The following is a 24355-nucleotide window of genomic DNA, read 5'->3' on the forward strand; positions in this document are numbered from 1 at the left end:
AAATGTATTTATTAGGTGCGTTTTTTCTGCCCTCAATGATGTTCCTACTATCTCTGCCCTTAAAATTGGCCTTATAATATTAGTGCACTTAGCTATTTATCAATGAATAAGTGTTTTATTTGGTGTTTAGTTTGGAACGATTAGTTCGTCAAATTACCCTTAACAAGCTGTCTATTTTTTATGAATAATAAGATGGTCAGGACTAGAGGAGGAAAATATTCTAATTCGAACCATATGCGACCAACTGTATTTGTGAGAAGAAGGTGTGGTAGTCCTAGTACTTCAATTCCAAATGAGGATTTTGAAGATTATATTGAACAATAAGAAGTTGAAATTGATAATGAAGGCTATCCAGGAGGGTTAGTGAATAAGTCATTACTGGTTAATTATGAAGATCATGTGGCTAGACAGTTATGAGATGGTTTGGTAATTAATGAACATTAATTGATGATATATCTTGATTATTGTAGGATCGTAGTGAGCTGAAGGTTGTTTCTGATGGGAGAAAGATAAAGAAGTTAGGAGCACCTCATGAGCGCATAGAGGCTGCAGTAGACATGTCTGGCTTAGGTGGTTTGGTTCATGCTAGTTATGAGAATTTAGATCGATGATTGCTTTGTGCTTTTGTAGAGAGGTGGCATGCAAACACACACACACATTTCATTTACCCATCAAGGAGATGACCATCACTCTTGATGATGTGTCAAATTTGTTGCATTTGTCCATTGTTGGTCAATTTTACACGCACCAGACCTTAGATGCAGATTCAGCGAATGATTTATTGGTAGAATTTCTCCGTGTTGATCGTGGAGTTGTATCTGGAGAGACAAGACACTATCGAGGAGCTAATGTGCGCCTCAGTTGGTTAAGAGATGTGTATGAAGACGCATGTTCAATGAGACAGTGAATTGTAACTGCTAGAGCTTATTTAATTCACCTTGTTGGTTGCACTATCTTCGCCGACAAGAGTGCTACTTCGATTAGTGTGATTTATCTTGGGTTTTTTGTCAATCTGAGGCTGACTGGGGGATATGCTTGGGCGACAATTGCATTAACTCACATGTGTGCTAGGAGATTGTAGTTATGCAAAGACTAGGCAACTAATTGGTTATGCGACATTGTTGCAGGGTTGGATTTATGAGCATTTCCCGTCTATAGGGATGAGACATATGCAAGCCCAGTATTCTAAAGACCAACCTTGATGTAGAATGTATGAACATTGAGATATTAAGTGTTATATTGAACATTGAGATATTTTGTATCAATTTGTATTTGTTTACTTGTTAACAAGATAAATTGAAACAAAGATTTTCTTAAAAATATTGATTGATAATTTTGAATTTTATAGTATTTTTACTCTATTGTTGATCATAAAAACAATATTTTAAATTAAAAAAATAACCTATTAAAATTAATTTAGATATTTGTTTATTAAAATAGATTTAAATCTTTCAAAACTGTATTTCTAATTTATAATTATTTTCCAAAATCTTTTTAAATACAATTCATCCTCTCTTAAATTTAATTTTCTTGTTTCAATAAAACAGACCAAACCAAACCAATATGAATTAATAGATTTAAAAAGTTAATCCGTCACACACTAAATGATGATGGCCGCGGATGAACCCATTTTGTCATCTAATCTTACTCATTGATCGTGCTCTTTTCTTGGCAAATCCCGTCGTAACTCTCAAATGATCGATATTAAGAACGTGAATTCTTACTCTGAAAAAACAAGAAAAGAACCACCCTAAAGTTGTTCTTAATGCATATTACTTAAAGTTAAACAATGGAATCGTGAAACTCACTAAATATTTTTCTTTCTCAGAATTTGAGTGTAAGCAAGCAGAGCGATACTGTTTCACTGTTAACAGTTTTCGTTGACACCCAAATCGGGTGGTGGGGCTCTCAAAAAACAGTAAAAATAGAACAATAAAGATCAGATCAACAATAAATTGAAAAGTTCCGGTCAGACATATTTATTATGATTTCTTTCTTACCAATAGACAACAAAGGCCATTATATAAGTACATGTATGCTTATGTGTAATAGTATAAATTGACAAAGAAATGAAAGAATGATCAGGATAATACTACAAAACTAAATATTTATTTAATATAACCTCCACAATATCTAAAACTTAAGTTCTCAGGCTCGCAGAAAGTTCTACATGCATCTTCAGCGAATACGATTCACATGAGCAAAGGGCTCAGTAATAGTATTGGCTTTTGGCGCTGGTTTGGAAGCTTGTGGAGTTCCAAAAACATTCCAAAATCTCAGAGTCTCGTCCCCTGCTGCAGAAGCCACAGTACACCCATCTGGACTTTGCGTCATATACAACACCCTGGAGGTATGACCCTTGAGCTCTCCCATCTTAAGCATTGAAGGATATTTCCAAAGAGTAAGCTGGTTCTGGGTGAAACCATGAGAGCTAAGCAACTCACGCTCATTCTTGTTCCACAGCAGAGAGCACACTTGTGAGCCTGTGTTGACAGAGTTCAAGCACACCCCTGTATGCGCGTTCCAGAACTTGATGCAGTGATCGCCCCCACCTCCACCTGAAGCAAGCAGATTTGCTTGGAATGGACACCAAGCTAGTGCCTTCACAGCAGCTCTATGTTCCTCAAATCTGTGAAGCCAACGGGTTGCTGAATTTGAAGAGGCACTAGCCCTGTCCCATATGTGAATAACATTATCGTTGCCCCCGCTCGCCAATTGTTGTCCTGAGGGAGACCACTTAAGCCCACAAACCTCCTGCTGATGTCCTCTATAAGATTCAACAATATGAGACCTCACTCTAACATCGTTGTTAACGATTCTACCATCCATCCCTCCTGTTGTGAGGATATGATTGTTCCAACACAGTGAACCTACTCGTGCTTGATGTCCACCTCTTAATGTTCTTACCTGCAGTCACCAAATCAAAACCATTATACATCACAATGCATAGAAGTTTTCAATTTAACAAGAACACAAAACAAAAAGTTTAATTTTCACACAAACACCTTGGTAGATATGACTTTTTTTTAAGTACAATTTGATTTAAATATAATGACTTATCCTGTGTCATTCAATCATACCTGTGCTATCTTCAGTTCTAAAAGGTTGCCATTGTTAGTGTAGAAATTAAACCCAAATAATTATTACAAAAGCAAACAAATTATCAACTATTTGACAATCCATGATTAGACGACGCTATAAAAACCTTTGACAAGAACCTTTGCAATGTCAATTAGCCTATTCCAATAAAATTTCACAAAAGTGCTTAAAAGGAATCAAATTTACCATCCTAGAAGAATGAGAATCCCAGAGCTGGACATGAAAATTGTTCAAACCAATGGCTAAATGGCGTCCATCGGGAGCCCAGGCAACACTTGTAACAGGACCATCTTCCTCATCCACAGTGACAAGTTCAGAAGTGGAGCTATCATCGGCGTTCCATAGATACACAGTGTTCCCAAGGGCAATACTAAGAACATTGCCGCTACCCCAATCCAATAGGTTCAAATAAAAGTCATCCAGTATATCTGGAGCATCCAACGTTCTCTCAGAACTCTGATAGCCATTTTCAAAAACAGTCACAACAGAATTTCAATTTTCAAGTGTCTGATCAGTACACGTGCAGAATTTTGAATTCAATTTACATACCTGAGGAATGTGACGTCTGGGCTTAGAGGATTTGGATGGGGGAGGAGGCGAAAGGATGCACTTGGGGATGAGTTCAACCGGCGTTGGAGGTTTGTTCTTGAAGGCCAAGATTCGAGTGCGATTCATGTTGAAAGCCTCGGCGAGATGCTTCTGGTATGCTTCTCGAGATGGTGACGTCACCACACCGTTCTCTTTCTCCCTGCCCTTCTTGTTACCCTCCGTGAGCATGTAGTGCGCATAGCCGAAATCCATCGCCGACCGATTGGGAATGAACCTGTCCAGCTGTTTCACAAAAAATGTTAACAAAAAACTATTGATCAAGGGTTTTTGTTTTTGAGAACATGAAATAAAGAGGCCAGGGTTTACGTTTTCTTGAGAATTCTTAGTGCGGAAGGGGCGAACTTGGAAGGGGGATCTGGACTTGATCTTGGAGGAAGAAGAATTCCACGGTCCAGTGTCCATTGTTAGAAACCTTGCAAAAAAAAACAGAGAAACAAGTAAATGGAGAGGGATAAGAAATAAAATGGAAAAACAATGAGAATGAAAATGAGAATTGTGTGAGCGGTGGAAGAAGGAGGTGGTGGTAGTTGTGGTGGTTGAATTGAATTGCAGATCAGAGTACGCGACGTTCAGATCAGAGAGAAAGAGACGAATGAACAGGAGAAGTAGAAGAAGAAGAAGAACTATACGCAAGAATCGAAATCAGTTTCCTTTTATAGCGAAAAGTATCCGTTGAGAGTGGTATGACGAAACTACCCTTCACATGTAATTGACGTCGTTTTGTAATAGGGGTAAATTGGGGATGATTCACCAGCAGTTTCGCGGCTTACTAATACTATATAACTCACTATGTGAGAAAATTAGTCATTTCGTTTTTATTTCTAATGTTTTGATATAATTTATCATTTAACGCATAATATAATTATTTTAGGATTGAAATTTGTTTTCATTATCTAAAATCTATTTTTTAAAATTAGCTCACTTTCATTTCTAAAATAATGTATGTTTTAATATTCGAAGTATTTTAACTAACTTTCATCCAACAATAGTTTTAATATAAAAACTTTTTTAATATAATTTTTTTGAACCTCGTCATGCTTTTCAATTATATATTTCTAAATTTGTTGTATATTTAATGAGTTTTTCTTTAATTTCATTCTTGCAAAAATGAAATTTTCTTTTATATATTTCATACTGCATTTTACAAAAAGACAACCACTACACATGAAATGAAATATACTCTTGCAAATAAGCATTCTCTTTATACACGAAGATACAACAAATATTTTATTAACTTAAAAGATACACCTTCATGATTAATATATATATATATATATATATATATATATATATATATATATATATATCATGAGATGTATATACGAATGTGAAAACTTCACAATTCAATATTGGTTGTTATATATTTAACCAATATGAAAATACTCATAATTCAACTTTAGTTATGCTCTAATTGACTTTAATTATGTATGAACAAAATAGACATAGGAAGTAGGTTTTTTAAAATATACTTTTTTTTTAAAAAATTACTAACCTATAAAATTTTAATTTTAATCTCAAATAAATAGCTATATAGTTTAAAATTAAACACACTTATAAATAAACATTAAAACGTATATAAATAACTATATTATTCAAATACTAAAACATAAATCAATTTTTATTTAAATATAAAGTTATATAAGTTACAGAATTCTAAGTTCTAGGAATTTAATCCTAAAATCATTAGTTTTTTTCTTTGGACACTGCTTTCATTACTCTAAATACTTTCATCATAAATTGATTTGTAAATATAATACTTTTATCAAGTAAATATATAAATTGTTTACATATTCAAAATATATTATAAATCTTAGATTTAAATTAGGTCTCAATCTTAATATTCATCACTTTAACAACATTCAACCAGTCTTATATAACGAGATTCTTCTTCTATTAATTTAGTTAATATATAATAATAATAATAATAATAATAATATTATTATTATTATTATTATAATAAATGAATGGTGATCATACTTTAAAATATTTACTTATTGATATCATTTTAATGAGTTTACTTTCATGCCCTATGTTATCTCTAATATGGTCTTAATCCTATATTACGTCGTGATTATTTAATTATGCACTCCATTTATATTTATTAAGTTATGGTCTATACCTATATAGAACATTTTAGTCAAGGTCATTTCAATTATTTGGCACATATACTTTATTTGTTCACTGTGTAAATATTATTTTCAGACAAAACTTTACATGCATGTTTGTTTATTTAAAGAAGTTTTTAAAACTCAATTTATTTTATTATTTTCATTAATTTCAACAACTTTTGTTCTAAAGAATGTTGTTAATTTTAGATGATTTTTATCATCTTCAAAAACTTATAAAACAAATATAATTAAAAAAAATAAAAAGCACACTCTCACACTATATATATATATATATGTATGTATGTATGTATATAAAATTTAAAAATATAACTAAGTTAATGGTTATAAAAAAACTCAGTTAGAGTTTATCAAATCTGAAAATTAAAACTGATTTAATAATGACTCAAAACTTGATAAATAACACATTTATGCAGGATTTCTGGAAAAATATAAGACTACTATTAATTTTATAATTTAGAACAAAATTAAGAATACAAACTTATTATACAATAACTAAATTTTATTAAGTGTTAAATATATTTTTGTTCTTCAACTATTTTCAAATATTGTGTTTCTTGCCTTAATGAAAATGTAGACCTATATCATTCTTGTATTTTGTTTATAGAGTCATATAATACATCATCATCGCAATAGACAGTGTTAACAAAGTTAGCCATGTGATAAATGAAGTTAGAGAACTGATCTCGTTCACGTGTTCCTCCATCAGATTCAACCAAACTCAGAAGGCAATTTAGTAAGAAGGCAACATAGTCAGGTTAACCAAGTGGGAAGCAATATATTTAACTATTTTATTAAATATATCAACCTATAAGATTTCTTAAAAAATATATAATTTAGAAAATGTGAGGAAAAATATAGACTATATAATAGCTAAAACTAATAAGCTTGCTTTCTCCACAGTTATTCCATACAAAAACTATTATTTGCAAAAAAAAATAAGTGTTCTTAATCTTAGTATCTAATAAATATGTAATCTGGTTCCATTAGCATGTTATTTTTAAATTAACAAAAACTATCAAAACTAAATTAACATTAAAAAAAATTAGAAGTACCAAATTCAATAGAATCAATTATAGAGTTACCAAAAACATATTTAACTAAAAAAATACTATTAATGTTGCTCTATACGAAACCTTAGACAGTAACAAAATTATATTAAATTCTAATATCTTCTTAGAATTTACACTTTGAATTTAATTGATTTTCATATAATTAAGCTACAGTATACAGATTGGCCACACTTCATAAGAAATCCATTGATCGTACATTTGGTGGTGAAATCTCAACTATCGATGTGTTGAACCCATACTAAATTTTAATTGATAACACAGATAAAAAGTAGATTTTGTTGGTTAATATTTATTCCGGAAACTTAACTAGTATATATAGTAGGTGGCATAATCAACTCAAACTAAAACAAATCAAAAGTTGCACAATCACCTTTTAATTATTAAATAACACAGTTCCGAGCTTGATTTAATGAAACAGATCGAATAAGAAGGGTTGTACATCCTAAGGGTGTAATAATTTCAAAAAGCATCGTCTCTGAACTCTCCTCATATTTATGTGCCTGTGATAACATATGCATGCTTAACATGCTAAATGTGTATTTCTAACTCAGACCTGCTATATATGCCTTCATGTGGATGGTCTTAATTTCCACCTTGAAGTTTCATCCGCCGCAAGGAGATATATGCCAGCAGACGGTAACCAAAAACCATGGCTAGCAGAGCAGCAACCTCTGTGAATCCACTGTCAAGTGTGATCCCATTTATGGTCCGTGTAACGTGTTCATATTGAACCTTAAGCAAAAGTTTATACGTATGGTAGTTGAAAGAGAGGTAGCGAATCCAAGATATGAATATTGGGACTTTCTGTCAAATTTAGAAGCACAAGTCAGTTGCATTTTAAGCATTTAACATTAGGAAAATTTAGATGAAGTTTCTCGTATTCGTTGTCATCAAGTTCTCTTATTGATGTGACATGTTTTTATTGTTCAATAATTAAATGAGAATGTTATTGGGCTTGTGTCAGGAAATAAGGATTTTTGTGTTCATTGAAGTTTCTTAATTAAATTTACCTGCACAAAAAATCCTCCAGCCAGCATGAAAGTCATCACAGTTACTGAAGCCAAAGTCGTGGCCCTTTTCAAGTCCATTAGTGTAGCCCCAATTGCAAGTCCAAGTCCCTGTTTCACAATCAGTCGCAATTAGAATTATGTCACTTTGGTTTATGTTATTTGCTCAGTAGTTGGATTATAAAACACAATGCATACCTGAGCTGCTATGATGCAGAGAAAAACTGTAAGAATACTAAGGAAAAAACGCCCTGCACTGAGTCTCAAACTGGCCATGAAATAAACAACAAGGAGGAAAAAGATTGGTAACACTAAGTCCAGTAGAAGGTCACTTGTAGTTCTGGCCACAAAATATGCACTTAGTCTGTACATATCCGTTGTTCGTTCCTTAGTCAGCATGGCCCTCTCTTGAGGAAATGTGAATATTGCAGTGAAGACGGGAAAAAATCCCCAAAACACAGCAATAAAGAAGAGAAGTCCTGCCTGCGGCGAAGAATGAAAATGTTAGCTTAGGATATGCTAATGTTTGATGTTAGAATCTGATTATGAACTTTACTCCTTTCACGTTTCTTTATGATCCAAGAGTAGGGATTAAGTTTTTGACAGAAATAGTTTACCTGATCTTGCAAACCTTTTGGGTTGTTAGCATCTGACTGCCACCAAAGTAATCCTAAGATGACTGCAGTTGAAAGAACTTGGGTAATTCTCAACCAGCTAAAATAGTCATGCTTCCTCTCTTTGAATCCTCTTGAAAATAATATTGAAAATTGTTCAACCCAACTTGTCCCCCACTGTCTTTTACAAGAATAAATTTTAGACTTCAGTTCTTCATCAAGAGGGACAGGAACCATTAACTTTGTCTTCTCTATTTCTGCCACTCGAGAATCATATGCCTCTTCCAGATACTGTTAAAGTTCAAATGCAATTGGATGTGAAAATTTTGCTAACAGGTCTTTTTCCTAATTAAATGAAATCAAAATTAATAATACCTCCTGTACAACGGAAGCAGATGGTTTGCCATTGCATGTTTCAACTTCAGCATTTCCCATCTGCACTCTATCTTTTAACTCTGATGGTACAGAAATATCATTTACGTTTCCATTTGCAAGGTCTAATAAAAACTCAGCTGGGTTCATGGTAATAAGGGGTGCACACCCTATAAACTGGAAATAGTCCATTGCTTCAGATGCTTTTCCAAAGTAAAGCAAACTCCCTTTTCCTAGAAGGATCAACTTATCAAATTTATGGAAGAGTCTGCTAGATGGTTGATGGATTGTTATCACTACGGTTTTACCAGCCTGGTACAAAGACAAAGGTTAGCTGTGATAAAGATTTGAGATATGATGAAAATATCTAACTAGTTTTGCCATAACATTTTACCCACTGGAGAAAGAATATGTAAGGATCTTTTAATATAAAAAAATTCCTTAAACATATAAAAAGTGAAAGATACTTTATTGTTTTGAAAGAAGTATAGCTTTCCAAAATTAAATGTGCAAAAGTCAGATAAAAAGTTAGAATCTATAATTAAATGATTAAATTACATAATTAAAGTAAGAAAATAAGCATTTTTTTTCTTAAAATATTAAAGCATATTCATTTTTGGGACCCTCCAATTGGGAGACCCCAGGCCATGGCACATTGTAACTAAGCTCAGCGGCCCTGTCAGTTATTACTAAATCGTGCATACAAGTAAATATTCCTGTACTTGGATGAATTCAAATTGGACAAAACCAGAGTCTAGACATCTCGTGCCACTTACATGTAGCATTGGCGACAAGAATTTAGTTTGTAAAGGGTGCTATCATCAAGATGGTCAAATAGACTCTAATACTAACACGCTTAAGAACTAATTATGTTAGTTTAATTCTTTCTGAGTTATCTAAGACTTATTCATTTGATATAATGTTTTTAAACTCAAAGGGATGAATGAGAACAAACACCTCTGCTATGTCTTGTAGAACCTGAACTATCCTTAAAGCTGTTGTAGAATCCAAACCAGAAGTTGGTTCATCAAGAAACAGAAGAGAAGGGTTGATTATGATCTCACTTCCAATACAAACCCTCTTCCTCTCTCCACCAGATACTCCTCGAACATAGGAACCTCCTATCATAGTGTCTTGGCACCTGTTTTCATACACCTAAATTATATTGATTGACTTTTATAATTAATATAAAATATTTATCACTCACAAGGGTTCATAACCCATATTAAATTTATCACAAGGCTATATTTTCACCATGCTTATGCTCTTTCGATGATTATGACTTTTATATTGAGACGCTCATTGTCATGGATGAAATTTACCTCTCTAATCCCAGCTCTTCGATGACATCTAAAGCTCGTTTTTCCTTTTGCTCTTTCGTTAACATATTTGGCAATCTTAAGCGGGCAGCATAGGTCAATGTTTCTTTAACAGTAAGGTGTGGAAACAGAACATCGTCTTGTGTCACGAATCCAATCCTGAAAAATGCATACTTGGTGTAAGTATTGTATCAACTAAGATAACCTTTTACATGGTCTAAGACATATATTGACCGTCAGAGTTTAAAAAATAAATTCTGACTATCTAATTTTGTGGGCTATCATGACCACAGCTTCCATCTTATAAAAAAATTATTATAAAAACAACTTTGATAGTAAAAAGCTTGGAGTTTTCCCCTACATTTACATTTATCTTGTTAAGGATTCAATTTGTGTTTTAAGTAACTTCCCAGTTTCAATGCTGATAGTAATTAGTAGGATTTTTACCTGCTCTTTAGAAACTTGGAATAAGGTTGGTCATTGTAAGTAATAGAGCCACCAATTGTGGACTGAATTAACCTTCCTCCTAGCAGATTTAACAAAGATGTCTTTCCACTGCCTGAAGGACCCATTAATGCCAGAACCTCCCCAGGATTAACAGAACCAGTGATCCCCTTCAAGATATCCTTCTCCTTAGTTGTAGTTATGCCTTTAATCACTACCTTGTAGGTCACATCGGTGAACTGCACATTCCAAAATAAGAACTTATCTAATTTAGTGAGACCCATCACAAACACAGTTAAACATAAAATAAAGCACAAAAGAAGCTCAATGCACGAAGGCATTTTTTTCATAAAATTTTGTGTCTATCTATTCATACTCATACCCTTCTTTCTCAGCCAAACCATGTTATTAAGCCTCACATATAGCTAAAGCCTCGAAGCCAGAAAGGTTCCAATCCTGAACCTAGGTCTTTCAAGCGTATGAGAAATAAAACTAATTTGTTGATGCCCTGTAGGAGGCATCAAAAAGAAATTCAGAAAAATTTTAGTAACAAGTTAGCTAGCAGATGTTGTACTTGTATCTGCTGTATTACTAATCATTTATCTAGTTAACTAGAAAGAAGGGGTAGTCTTGTACATTGGCATCACATGAAATGAAACTTTGTACAAGACTGAACCTGACCATGCTATATTGATAGCCATGTAACATGTTCTATTGGTAGCCTTGATCGCTAAATGAAGCTTCACCGTTGCCTGCCCAAATACATATACAGCACTAAATCAAACTCATGCTCTATTGAAGGTTTGAACAGTAGTACCGGCAGCGGTAGGTGCAGGCAAGGAATATTGAAGAGGAACATACTTTATTTTTTATACATAGAATGTGTATTACCTTCAGATATATTGGCAGAGTATGTTCTGTCTGAAACTTAGGCTTATGAGTTCCGGCTTCAATATCCTCCGCTGCAATATACATAGTAACTCTTTTTTATAGAAATCACAATGAGAGGAATAGAATGTCCTTCATGCAAGAGCACCAATCAGTTAATTAGTACGTAGAGTAGTTGTGTGCAATAAATTAGAAAATGCATGTTTATGAGTATGTTTTGCTCAAACAAAACCCATTGTAGAGTTTGATTGGTAGGACAAAAATAATACTGAAGTGGATTTTTAAGACCATACACATGGATGCCCGAAGAAGTTTCAGAGGAATCATATCATTTGTAATACATGATCCTAAAAATTAAGGCATACAAGACAAGTTAGTCATGACAACTGACAAAGTAAGTCAAACCAACTCCACGCAGTCGAGAATAAAAGTCAAGCCAATTTAATGAAGGCCCCCCCAAGAATGAGACAGTGTGCTCTCCCACAATAAAGGAAGACTGGATCCAGGCCAACCTAGCTAATTGTCGTTAGTCCACAAGTTATAAAGATGGGTCATATTCCACGCATTCTAGTTATAAAAGATGTGAAAAAGATAGTCAACAAGTTTGGAAAAATATATATGTGGTGAATATAATTAAGTTTCGGTTTGTGACAAAACATCAGAGTTTTATTTTACTGGAATATACGATTATATAAGATTTGATACATATCATAATTATGTTTTTAGTTGAAAATAATTAGATTAATTCTGTTTCATTTTAAGACAGAAACATAAAAATTAAGCAAATATAAATCTGCCTGCTAGAACAATCTAACGTCATTAAATAACTTGAAAAGGATTTTATCGAGGTTAAAGTATTGTTGAAATGTAAAGAATCATGTTTTAAACGCGAAAGTTCTCAAAACGAAAAAATGACGTCCTAAATGTGAAATTACAGGCTATTAATCCACTAGATTAAAAAAACATTGGGCTAATGCAAGAGTGTAACATATCAATAATGCTTCTTAAACGAATGTTACACATTTTGGACATATTCAAGAATTTTAATTGGAGCATTAGTTCAAGCAACACAAAACAGTACCATAATGAATGGCACGCTATGGAAAAATACACGTAGAGGAGGATGCATGAAATGATCATTATCGTAATTAATTAGAACGTCGTTACTATGTAGTTATGTGGAGGGGGGGACCATTCTTTGGCATAGATAGTAGATGCCAGTGGCTCATAAAGACAACCACAATATTGGACATGTACCACTATTTTCGGTTCGGGAAATAACTGAGTCAAATTGTTTGAATTGGACCGCTACGGCGAAGAGGTTTTTGTTGGTTTGGATTGGACCCGACAAGACAAGTCCACGTAACTGAAAATAGGTAATGGAATAAGAGGTAGGATATATATCAATTCCAATTTTTTATACATTGACATTATAATTTTCAATACTAGTATTTTAATATTTTTTTATATTATTTAATTATAAATTTATTTTTTATTATATATATTTATTTTTAAATCCATCGTATCAAAAAATTGTATACCGAAAGTAACGGTGTTTAAAAGGAAAAAGGGAGATGTTAATGATATTTTTACTATAGGAAGCATTATAATATTGACACCCTCACACCGACACAAAAAAAAAAAAAACTAATAAGCATTGGATAGGGGAAGGAAAAACTTTAGTTATAACTAACATGCAAATATTATAAACCAAGTAAAACTTTATGAGATTACGTCATTAATATTTATAATATTATTATTTGTATATTATTTTTTTACATTGTTTTCGTTTTATAAAAGATGTAAAGTGCAAACACTAAAATGTGTACTATTTTTCATTTTTCTATCAATAAATGTGCAGAACTAATGTATGAAAATACAAATAACGAAACCCTTTTTAAAACAGCATCAATTTTGGACTATTTTAAACCCAGTTATTTCATCTTTCACTAGATTTTTTGTTAAGTTAATCAAAATGTTATAAAATATGTTCTTGAGTTTGTTTGTGCGGAAATGTAAGTTCAAAAGCGAAGCTGTGAAGCAGAAAGAAGACGTCTTTTTACACTATATTTATTTAGGATAATTTGGAAGGAGTAAAAGTAAAAAAAAAAAGATACTTTTTCGCATAACATTTATTTTTTACTTTGTTTTTCAAATAAAGAAAATATCAATTTTCTTTTACTCTTTTTTCATTTATTTTCTGTGTTCTACTTATAATTCAAACATAGTGGGAATGATTGGAAAGGACTAATTAGCTTAACGTCTCTTCTTCGTAGTACCAAGCGACAATGCCAGTCAAATTATGTGAATCACAAGTATGTCGGATTCCTGTGACCGTTTTTAGCTTTTATGACTGGTATGTATTTAACTAATACGCTTCGAATGGGTGTTAAAAATACAATTTATATATTTAAAATTATTTATTTATTTATGAATTTTAAAATTATACTGTAAAAATACTTACGTGTATTATAAATTTTAGTAATAGAAAAAAAATATTGATACTTTACGTTACAATAACTCACCCAAACTAAGTATGTTAGTAAAAAATACTAGCAATACAGCAAAATTAAAGTATTATCCTCAATGGTTGAGATTTTTTACAGCTTTGAATTAATTTAGACTTAGATAAGTTTTATTAAATAATAATTATCTTATATAGTGAAATTTAATAAAATCTAGTGGTGACAAGGTGAACTCCACATTCCTCCCTGATGTTTGAAATGAACTGCATGGATTCCATTTGTATTATCATATATAATATTATTATAATTTATATATTAATACAGAGCATCCTAAAATATTTCTGTGGTTACCGTAACGACACAGAAGACAAATTTTTTTATGCATTCCTATCCGTTCGTTGTTAAAGGAGGGAAATTAAACTCAGAAAACGTAGCGTATCACACTCGTGAACATTTTAGAAAGGATATATGAATATAATCATGAGTAAGAAAAAGTAATATAACCCTAAAAGTGCATTCTATTTTTTAAAAATGGGGAAGTATTTAAATGCACAAAAATGGATATTACTAATTGTTAATTGGTAGATTATATTGTACGATAAGTGTGAAATTGTTGATGAAACTAAAAATAAAATAATAATTCAATGCTTATGAGTGTGTGAATTTACTTACGGATATCATCGTCGCTGAAAGGTTTTGAATCGGCGATTTCATCGGGAGGAAGAGTGAAGCCAGTAAAGGAGAATGAGAGGCCCAAGCTGGCGCTGGAAGCTCGGCTCAGAGCCACGCCGCTGCCAACCTCATCCACCTCCACCTTCAACTGAGCGCTCCTCGCCCTCCTTATGCGTGAGTTTCTTACTCCGCCGCCACTCGGTGAGGCCGTCGTCATCCTCTGGCTCGGTTTCCTCGACAGCAGTCCGCCACCCTCCGCCAACGGCGGCGACTTCACACATGCCGTTGCCACCGTCTCCGCCATATCCTCCGATTGCGTTCTCGCCAAGCTGGATGTACTTGCATTTTCCATGCTCACCGCCAGTGTATATATCTGTCGATTGAATAGAAAAAATCAATTAACTAAATAAACACTTACAATTATACCCAAAAAAAAACGAAGTTATGTGAACGAACAAACTTATTTATGAATGTACTGTACATTTTCCTATTATATGTTCATCTTGAGGCAACTGATTTTAGACTAAAGAAATTTGCGAAGTTGAAAGAGCGTTCATCTTGTTGGAGAAGGAGAAGATTGTATGAGAAGATAAATTAAATAATTGAAGTATAGAGATGATAAATATGAGAAGATCGTTTCGGATTTCATCTTACCCTATGATTTATTTTTTCTGAGAAGAAGGATTACCGAAGAGAGTAAAATCAGAAGAAGAGAGCGAGAAGAAATTCGCGGGTTCAGTGCCATAACAGTCAGATGTGAAGTATTCATTCTTTTTATAGCACAACGACCAGTTTAAGAGACGGAAAGAAAACTACTAAACTACCCTCCTCTTTCCTTACTAATATCAGTTGCTCCAGGGTCTTCTTGTAAAAAAAGAAAATATTAAATATGGTGACTGGTGAAGAGAATTTGCAATGAGTTGTAATATGGTCATAAAAGTCACCCTCCACACACAATTCCTGTTGCTACTCCATTAGTCACTTTTTTATGTTATTATAACTCCCTATCTTTTTTATAAACATTTTTTTCTTTTTTTCAAGTTTTGTAAACAACACTTTTGTATAATATGTTCCTACAAAAAACAACCTCAAGAATTCCAAGGTGGATAAGAGATTATTCTTCTATGATTTCAGTGATGCTAAGTTGTTCGATCATCAAAAGGAGGAAAAATGTTTCAGTGATATTTTAAATACTGAGAATAATAGTGTGTAATAATATGAGTAAAAAAATTATTCATACTTCCTACTAATCATTTTTATTTATAGTGTGGTAGTAATTAATCATTGTTTAAATAATTTATTATAACTATTAATTAACCGTTTGTTATTTGTTGTTGATCAGTGGTTCAGTCATGAAGTGTTTTAATTATCTTATTAGTAATCTATAATTATAATGATCTTCATGTCGTCATTTAGGACACCTATATTCATAATATGTACAATATATAATCAAAATAAATTAATATGTATGATATTATTTATTGTTGTCGCTGGTTGACTCGAACGGTAGTCTCTGTCCTTCCTATCTCTGTCTGAGAATCGAACTTCCTTGGTCGAAGAATCTTTCACTTACAAAGACAAAGGGCGCCTTGACGTCCGTTTGTACTCCGACGCTCAAGTTAGTATTAGGACAAAGAAATACCAAGTGTATAAAGTACGTTTCAGTCTTAAAAACTGTGTACCTTGCTAGGGTTTTTGACACCCTTTATATAGGTTGAAGCTAGGGTTTACCTTTGTTTTGTTACCCATGTATAGGGTTCCTTGGAGAATGTCCCTGCGCCGCTATTACACAATCTTAGCGTAATCTGACACATATATAGAATTTCCCTTAACTGGAGTGCAACAACTAACAAAATGGTCGCTTGGGTACCAACTCGTGTACCAAATCTCTGGGGCCATCTGTTCCGCGGGTGCCCTAAGTATTCACGTGTCATGCATGCAGCTTCCCTTGGAAACCCTAACCCTAACGAGCTTTAGCGTCTCCAATGACTATTTACTCGTGTCGCGCCTGAATGCGCTATACACACCACTGAATGCGCTATACACACCACATGCATGGATCCCTCACGTCTTAGGGCTTTTTTCCATTATTGATGTTTAACTGGTAACTAGTGTAATTTTGGAGCCCACCTTACGTGGCCCAATATAACTGTTCAGATCGTCGACGTCCGATCTCTCCCTCTTCTGGCGAGATCTGATGTCGATCTCCGACGTCGAGGTCCATGGTACCGATGTCTAAAGATTGACCAACACTCTGATATGTGTATCTGGGACCCACCTTACGTGACCTATCTTTACTATCAGGCACCGGTGAGCGATGTTTGAGGTCAATCATTAGAGTCGATGACCGAGGACTGGTCGGTACATTTACATTGAAAAAAAATAGGATAATAGTTAAAATATTAAAAATGTATTTTTAATTTATATTCATTAAATGTTTCTTGATTGCTAACTTAACATTTCCTCTTACGAGCATTCATATAACTTCTTCTGATCTAAAAGTGATTTTTTTTCAAGCAGGGACATTTCTTCACTTGTACTGAAGAAGACGCTACAGTAAGGGAGAATTTAAGGCGTTGAGTGTGGAGGGCAACAGACAAAACAATTTCACTGCACTCCATATTTAGATAAATTTCAGAAATTTAAAAAACTTCTAATTTGGAAATAATAATTTTCTTTTGACGTTTTGTTTTGAAATTCAAGGACGTACATTAGAATTCTCAGCTATCAAAACATGTTTTAAACTTTTATTTAAACACGGTCTTAACCTGTCTTTCATTAATTAATTCTCAAAATTCATTGTACCTTTTCAATTGCGTGTATTCGATGTCTGTTAGCTGATGCTTGTTTCCGTATCAAAAGCTTAGTTTTATGAGTATAAAGGAGATTTTATGAAAAAAAGTGTAAAAAAGCATTTATATGTTACAACGATCTTATTTAGAAATCGTTTAATTTAATTAAAATTAAATAAATCTATATGCAATTATAGTATTTTAAAAAATTATCTTTTAATGATTAATGTTTACAGATAATAGTAGTAGAGATTTAAATTTTAAAATTAAGCTCTTAATTTCATTCGTCTTCACAAAAGAGACAATTCACAATACTTTTTATTTGTGAAATAAAACAATTACGGATATTTTAGTTAATGCAAAAAAAAATGAAAATTTTTATTAAAATTTAAAAATAGCGTCTAAAACCAAGGGATTTTTTTTATTGTTCCCAAGGGAATGTTTAGTCTTCTTCAGCTTTCAATTTGCCATTAGTATTAATGAAATTTACTCCTTGCCTGAAAAAGTAACCACACTCATGACACGTGCATTCAGAGACAGAACTACTTAAAAGACTTGGATGAACATTTTTTTTATCACAAGTAAAACTTGTATTTAACTTTTATAAAGTATTTTTTTTAATAACACCTCCTAGCCTTTGATCCTAGTTCCATCTTGTACGTAATCCAACTATTAAATTAAAGTCTTCATAACACTCCATCTAATTTACAATTACATTTCTTTCCATCTTTCTCCCACACCTCATCTTATCTCACATTTTATTCTTTTTATCATTACTCCAAATAGGAGTATTAAGATTATTGAATTATTACATGAGAGTGGCGTCATGGTGAGCAAGTTTGTTTTTATATGGTTAAAAAAAAGAGACCATTGAAATTGAATATTTTTTTCTCATTTTCCATGAAATTCGGAGGGTTTGGACAGATCGAGGATGTGTGTGAACTGGTTGGAATTTTGATGTAATGCAGGTCAAGGACAAGGCTAGGGCTTTTGGGATATATTAATGAAGGTTTAACGTTATATGGTATGCCTTATCATCACTGATGTGTGTGCTAATCAAGTACACCTAATAAGAACAAATACCATGTAGTTTCACTGAACTTGTGTTGGCTTGGAGGGACCTCTGCATGCGTACAAGCTTAAAGCTCTTGCTTGCATCCGACCAAGATTACCTGCACCAGAGGCAACCCAGAGTTTTGGAATTTTTCATTACAAAAGGCTGTGCTTCTTTTCTTTCTCACCGTTTTTTTTCTTTGTACGTTAACTTTGCGTGATATTTGGTTAAACTAATTATCTGTACCAGAGAAAAAAAAAACATTATTTGAGATGAGAAATACATATAAAGATATTGAAAAAAAAACGTCAACAATGAATATCATCCCAAATATATATATATATATATATATATATATATATATATGTAGAAGAAGCTACATATGTAACTTACTGTTCCATAATCAGCTATATAAGATTTGGTGATAGGTATCGATCGATATGATATTTTACTTTCTTTAAATATTTATGGCGTGGAAATAATTCAGATCGCACACTCGCATGTAGATGCTGATATTCCTTCTTGATGGATAAGTTTTGGGTTGAGGATATTACTAGAAACTTGGAAATATCCTGCACATAAACTAATAAACAAAAATGTTTTGTCGATCTTTTGTTTCTACTAAAGATAAAGATCGTAAACATATATGTCTGACTGGGATGCTTTCATGTTCTGGCATGCTTTCGTTATCTATGAATGGCTGGGAATTTGGTGAAGAGAACACGGTTTCTACGTTGAAGAAAAAAGAGGTCATTGTCATATGCAGTAATGAAAATTAAGATTGGTGGCGAGAATAGGGAATAGGTGTAGTGCAGAGAAAGGTGTGGAGAAAAAGGGTGGCCCAAAAGGTGTTGTTTGGTGGTTACTGACGATAAGGAGCTGTCCCTATATCTTTTTCCTGTCCATGGTTGGTCGCAATCCTTTCACAACAACTCACCACGTATCACTCCACTCCAAATGTGCATTTAAACCATCCCAGTATTATATTCCAAACACTGTTAATTACTTACTTACCATTTGCCAATTCAATTTTCTGACATGATTAATCAAATAAAAGTTCAACAACAGTATATGTGCTTCATAAATGAACCAACTTTCTATCAAATAATGCTCCACTTCAATTATTCGGATGTGATGTAGCAAATATCTGTTTATGATTAACCAACCCTTCAAATTCAATCATTCATTTTGAAGATAGACACTTCTCAAACTATTTATCTTTGACCTTAATGAATAATGCATACTGTATACAGTGTGTCTTGATTTATTTATCTGAATTTGGATAATTGGGTGAACATTTGTGAAGCATAGAAGAGTTAGAAGTGATGATAAGGATGGAATTAAGAGAGAATAAATAAGCAGTGGAAGGTTGTTCTCCCTTTATATGACTACTGGTCATTACACTGCACTAGTGAACACTGTTCATAAAAGCTTTCGTTCAGCTGATAGGGGCGGTGCCCTTAGTGGAGGGGCATCTCACGTGACAAGGACGTGATGCTTACTTCGACACTGTGTGTATGAATCAGGTCCATCCACTTAAAGGTTTAATAACTTTTTTTAAATTCACAAATTAAATTATTTTTATTATTGCAATTTATTTAGTACCGATAATTAATATGTCAAAACAAAAGTATGAGTTGAGCCGTCGTATATCGCCAGGTGTGTAGCCCACAATTCACTGTGGACACCTCAGAGGTGTCACTGTAGGCCCCTGACACGTGGCTTTTGTATGGCTTCTGTTCCTCCTTCAATTCCACGTGGACCACGGATCGTCACTTTCTTTCTCTGGTCCCCCTACTTTCTGGCCTTTCACACATTTAAGAAACTTACTATATATACTTTACATGCTTCCCATCGATATCACATCACTTTTAACAAATTTTTAAAAAATTTAAGTTTTTTTTTGTCTGTTGTGAAATTAATTTTGATTTTTACTTCAAATTTTAGATTTTTTAAAATTTTATAGTAAAAAAATTATTGAAATAATTATTAATAATATTTTTGTTAATGATTATTTAACATAAAATATTTTAAATCTTAATCTATGTTAAAATATATATATATATATATTAATATTTTTTATTACAATTAATCAGAAGACGTAAAATTTGAAATTAATGTAATCATTATTTTATATTAATTCTTAATACCCATGATTTTACATAAGACTTCAGTCATATTATATAAGCTCGATCCAATGTAAGATTATTATAAAATGCAGTTTTTAAATTCAAAATATTTGTTAATAAAAGAAAAATCAAATCATGTCAGGATTTGCAAGTATTATTTCTTATTTTAGTTTCCTTTAGTTGAATAACTTTTATGAATAATTCACCTTTAATAACTATTAAATTTAAGAAAATGAAATAAAAAAAAAGATAACAATGAAATATAGTTCACATTCTTTTTCTCTTTCTCGTGAATTTTTTTGTATAATATTAATTTTATCATTTTCTCTCGCAATTTAGTAATTAAATAGGAATTATTCTTTAAAACCATTAAATTAAAAAGGGAAATATGTCCTAAAATTAATCAAGAGTAGTGAAATCTCAGTACGTTTATTTTATGATGGGGAGAATGAAATGTGTATTTAAGACTAATTCAATTTTCTTTAAAAGAGATATTACTTGAGTTCATTTTTCTATATAAAAAAAAGTTGAACATGTCAAATTTTAAATGACTTAAGTCGATCCAAATTTTGACTTGGAAATTTAAATCTATAAAAGGTAATAATTAATGAAGTGCGCTGAATAAAAACAATGATTAAAAGTAGAAAAAAAATCATAAATGGTCGCAATTAATGTTGTGCTTAATTTGCTTATGAATTTGTTGTGTTTTTCTTTTACTTTTTAAAAAAATAAAATATATATATATATGTATATATATATAACTTTTTGTGTTTACAAAAAATAAAAATGTCTAGATTACTTTATATGTCTCAATACTACTACCACTACAAGAAAAAATGGTTTTAACGAGGGAAGGGTTAACCACTAGACCAGAGAAGTTCTTCGGTCATATTATCATTTTTATTTTACTTATTATTATTAACATAATTTATACATATTAATATTATATTAACATTATTATTAATATTATTATTATAATTAATATTATATTTATATTATTAATATTATTCATATTATTAATATTATTCATATTATTAATATTTATTAATATTATTCATATTATTAATATTTATTAATATTATTCATATTATTAATATTATTATTATTAATATTATTATAAATATTATTATTAATATTATTAATATTATTATTAATATTATTATTAATATTAGTATAAATATTATTATTAACATTATTATAAATATTATTATAAATATTATTATTAATATTATTATTAATATTATTATTAATATAAATATTATTATTAATATTATTATAAATATTATTATTAAATATTATTATTAATATTATTATTAATATTAGTATAAATATTATTATTAATATTATTATAAATATTATTATAAATATTATTATTAATATTATTATAATGAATAGTTTCCAGTGTATGATTCTTCAAAATTTGATACTGCAAATGTAACCAAAAAATAAATTATGATGATGTATATATGTGATAAGTTAATGTCACTTCACACACAACTTATTTTTACTTATTGAAATTCATAAAAACAATCTTTAAGAATTGAATAATAATTTCAATTAATGAAGTGTCTTCTAACTTCAATTAATGAATCAACCTCTAAGACCTAAGTTCAAAGCATATTTAAATATGTATACCAGTTTAGGCTAAACTCACTAAAAAAATTAATTATATCTATTTATTAAGAATTGAGAAAATATATTTTATTGATGTTTTACATTAAATTTTTGACACTTAAAAAAAATTAAAAAACTCTATTATTTTGATGAGATTTTAGAATAAATATTTAGAATTTAACGAAGGTTTTAAAATAAACCTTTGGAAATTAACGAAGGTTAAAAAAATCTTTGTTATTTTATGGAGGTTTTAAAATAAACCTTTGTAAATTAACAAAGGTTAAAAAAACCTTCATTATTTTGTGGAGGTTTTAAAATAAACCTTTGGAAATTAACGAAGGTTAAAAAAACCTTCGTTATTTTGCGGAGGTTTTAAAATAAACCTTTGGAAATTAATAAAGATTAAAAAAACCTCTGTTATTTTACTGAGGTTTTAGAATAAACCTTTGGAATTTAGCTAAGGTTAAAAAACCTCCGTTATTTTGTTGAGGTTTTAGAAAAAACCTCCATTAATTAAATCAATTCCTAAGGTTATATTAACCTCTATTAAAACCTTTTTTTCTTGTAGTGTACTGTCTACCATATTACGGTCATATTAATTTACACAAATCCAAATAAGGATAAGCTAATATAAAAGAAAACATCACAGGATATTATATGCATGTCATTGTCATATTGTCAATCACATCACACCATTAACACAATACATATAACAAATTAAAATTTAATCACTTTCAACCAATGTATAAATTCCAACCACTCATATTTGTAACAATTAACACCTTATATAATACTAATATTAAATATATCCTACTATAAAATAACAAACTTAACCTATAAAAAAATATCACTAGTAAAAACATACCTCAATTCCTTATATGATAGTGATTATTTCATCATTTATACCATTATTGTCCGTGGTTATATTACTAGTGAAACATATGATATTTCAAGTTTTGTGTTTAATAACACGACCATTAGAATTTATATATTCATCATACACAAACTCATAAAAAACAACACATACATACAAAGCAACATATAATACAAGTATCACGTAACATACATCATTTTATATGTCGTATTAATATATGAATTTCATCACATATAAAAGAGACATCACGCATTAATCATATACATATGAATCATCAATATCACCATCAGGTGGGTGTCTCTTGAGGAACTTTATTTTTTGTAAATGAATTTTTTTTATTGTTTGAGCAATTTCATATTGCTTAAGCAATGTGACCCCAAATAGCATAATTAATGTGTGTTTACCTTGCCCAAATTTTCACTCCATGCTTGAAATCGTTAAATGTATTGTAAGGCTTGGGTGTCATGCTTATCGTATTTTGCACAACAAATTTTCAGAAGTAACAAACTCATCATGTCATTAACAATTAAGCGACCACATTGTCACTTGAGATTTGAAATGTAGTTGCATGACCTCACATTTAGAAATTCATGTACTATTGTAAATATTCAATGTTTGAACAACAATCATTTGTCTGAGTTATACATCTGATCACTTAAGCGTATACGTTGTTGCTCAAATAATAATAAGTGATACATGTAATAATTATTAATTGCTTAAGTGGCATGTCACCACTTAATCAATATCAATCTAAATAGCAACATTCACGTAATAGTTATATATTTTTTTCAAACACCATGCTATACAAAAAATATTTTTAAAATGATAATGAAATAACATGCAACTCTATCATGAATACCGTAAACTTGACTACACTAATTTCCACAACTAATATACACTCTATTCCATATGTATATATCAACATATCTATATTGTCAACATATCTTTTACACATTTAAACAATATCAAATTGAATAGACTAACATTGAATATCCTCACATAGAGGTTGTGTGTTTACATATAAAACCTTCATTTTACACTTCCATAAATCTTATCAAGCTTTTGGTATGTTTGAAATACCAAACCTCAACATATCTCTTGTACGAAAATGCTAAAAGAGAATAATAGATATTGAGTCCTCAATATGGAACAAGTTACTTACCTAAATCAAACCAAGCTTGATTTTGAGTTTTCTACCTTCTCA

General features: G+C 31.2%; 2 protein-coding genes across 6 annotated transcripts; both read right to left on the reverse strand.

The window, feature by feature from the left end:
- Positions 1-1951: 1951 nt before the first annotated feature.
- Positions 1952-4329, reverse strand: LOC137814655 (cell division cycle 20.2, cofactor of APC complex-like). Its single transcript, XM_068617500.1, has 4 exons — positions 4015-4329; positions 3649-3930; positions 3286-3555; positions 1952-2907 (listed from the first exon to the last, which is right to left on the reverse strand). Exons 1-4 carry the CDS (start codon positions 4108-4110, stop codon positions 2179-2181), a joined length of 1377 nt encoding a protein of 458 aa, XP_068473601.1. The 5' UTR covers positions 4111-4329; the 3' UTR covers positions 1952-2178.
- Positions 4330-7265: 2936 nt separating this feature from the next.
- LOC137814656 (ABC transporter G family member 22) lies at positions 7266-15436 on the reverse strand. 5 transcript variants are annotated; one of them, XM_068617503.1, is made up of 12 exons: positions 15343-15433; positions 14689-15061; positions 11555-11625; positions 11345-11415; positions 10667-10902; positions 10223-10378; positions 9858-10041; positions 8904-9212; positions 8532-8819; positions 8113-8397; positions 7918-8025; positions 7266-7711 (listed from the first exon to the last, which is right to left on the reverse strand). In XM_068617503.1, exons 4-12 carry the CDS (start codon positions 11369-11371, stop codon positions 7490-7492), a joined length of 1815 nt encoding a protein of 604 aa, XP_068473604.1. In that variant the 5' UTR covers positions 11372-11415; positions 11555-11625; positions 14689-15061; positions 15343-15433; the 3' UTR covers positions 7266-7489. The 5 variants fall into 5 exon arrangements, with proteins under 5 accessions (XP_068473604.1, XP_068473605.1, XP_068473602.1 ...); XM_068617504.1 differs by lacking the exon at positions 15343-15433 and adding an exon at positions 15170-15245; XM_068617501.1 differs by lacking the exon at positions 11345-11415 and having other exon boundaries at positions 15343-15436.
- Between the last annotated feature and the right edge of the window lie 8919 nt (positions 15437-24355).

Source organism: Phaseolus vulgaris, chromosome 1 (assembly GCF_000499845.2).
Source record: "Phaseolus vulgaris cultivar G19833 chromosome 1, P. vulgaris v2.0, whole genome shotgun sequence".
In the NCBI taxonomy this organism is placed as follows: Eukaryota; Viridiplantae; Streptophyta; class Magnoliopsida; order Fabales; family Fabaceae; genus Phaseolus; species Phaseolus vulgaris.

Coding starts and splice junctions, on each gene's coding strand:
- LOC137814655 (XM_068617500.1), bottom strand. CDS start 4,110: ATGGACACTGGACCGTGGAATTCTTCTTCCTCCAAGATCAAGTCCAGA. Junction 3,931..4,014: donor CTAAGAATTCTCAAGAAAAC/GTAAACCCTGGC, acceptor TTTGTGAAACAG/CTGGACAGGTTCATTCCCAA. Junction 2,908..3,285: donor ATTCTCATTCTTCTAGGATG/GTAAATTTGATT, acceptor TGGTGACTGCAG/GTAAGAACATTAAGAGGTGG.
- LOC137814656 (XM_068617501.1), bottom strand. CDS start 15,040: ATGGAAAATGCAAGTACATCCAGCTTGGCGAGAACGCAATCGGAGGAT. Junction 10,379..10,666: donor TCCAAGTTTCTAAAGAGCAG/GTAAAAATCCTA, acceptor TGCATTTTTCAG/GATTGGATTCGTGACACAAG. Junction 8,820..8,903: donor CTGCTTCCGTTGTACAGGAG/GTATTATTAATT, acceptor GAACTTTAACAG/TATCTGGAAGAGGCATATGA.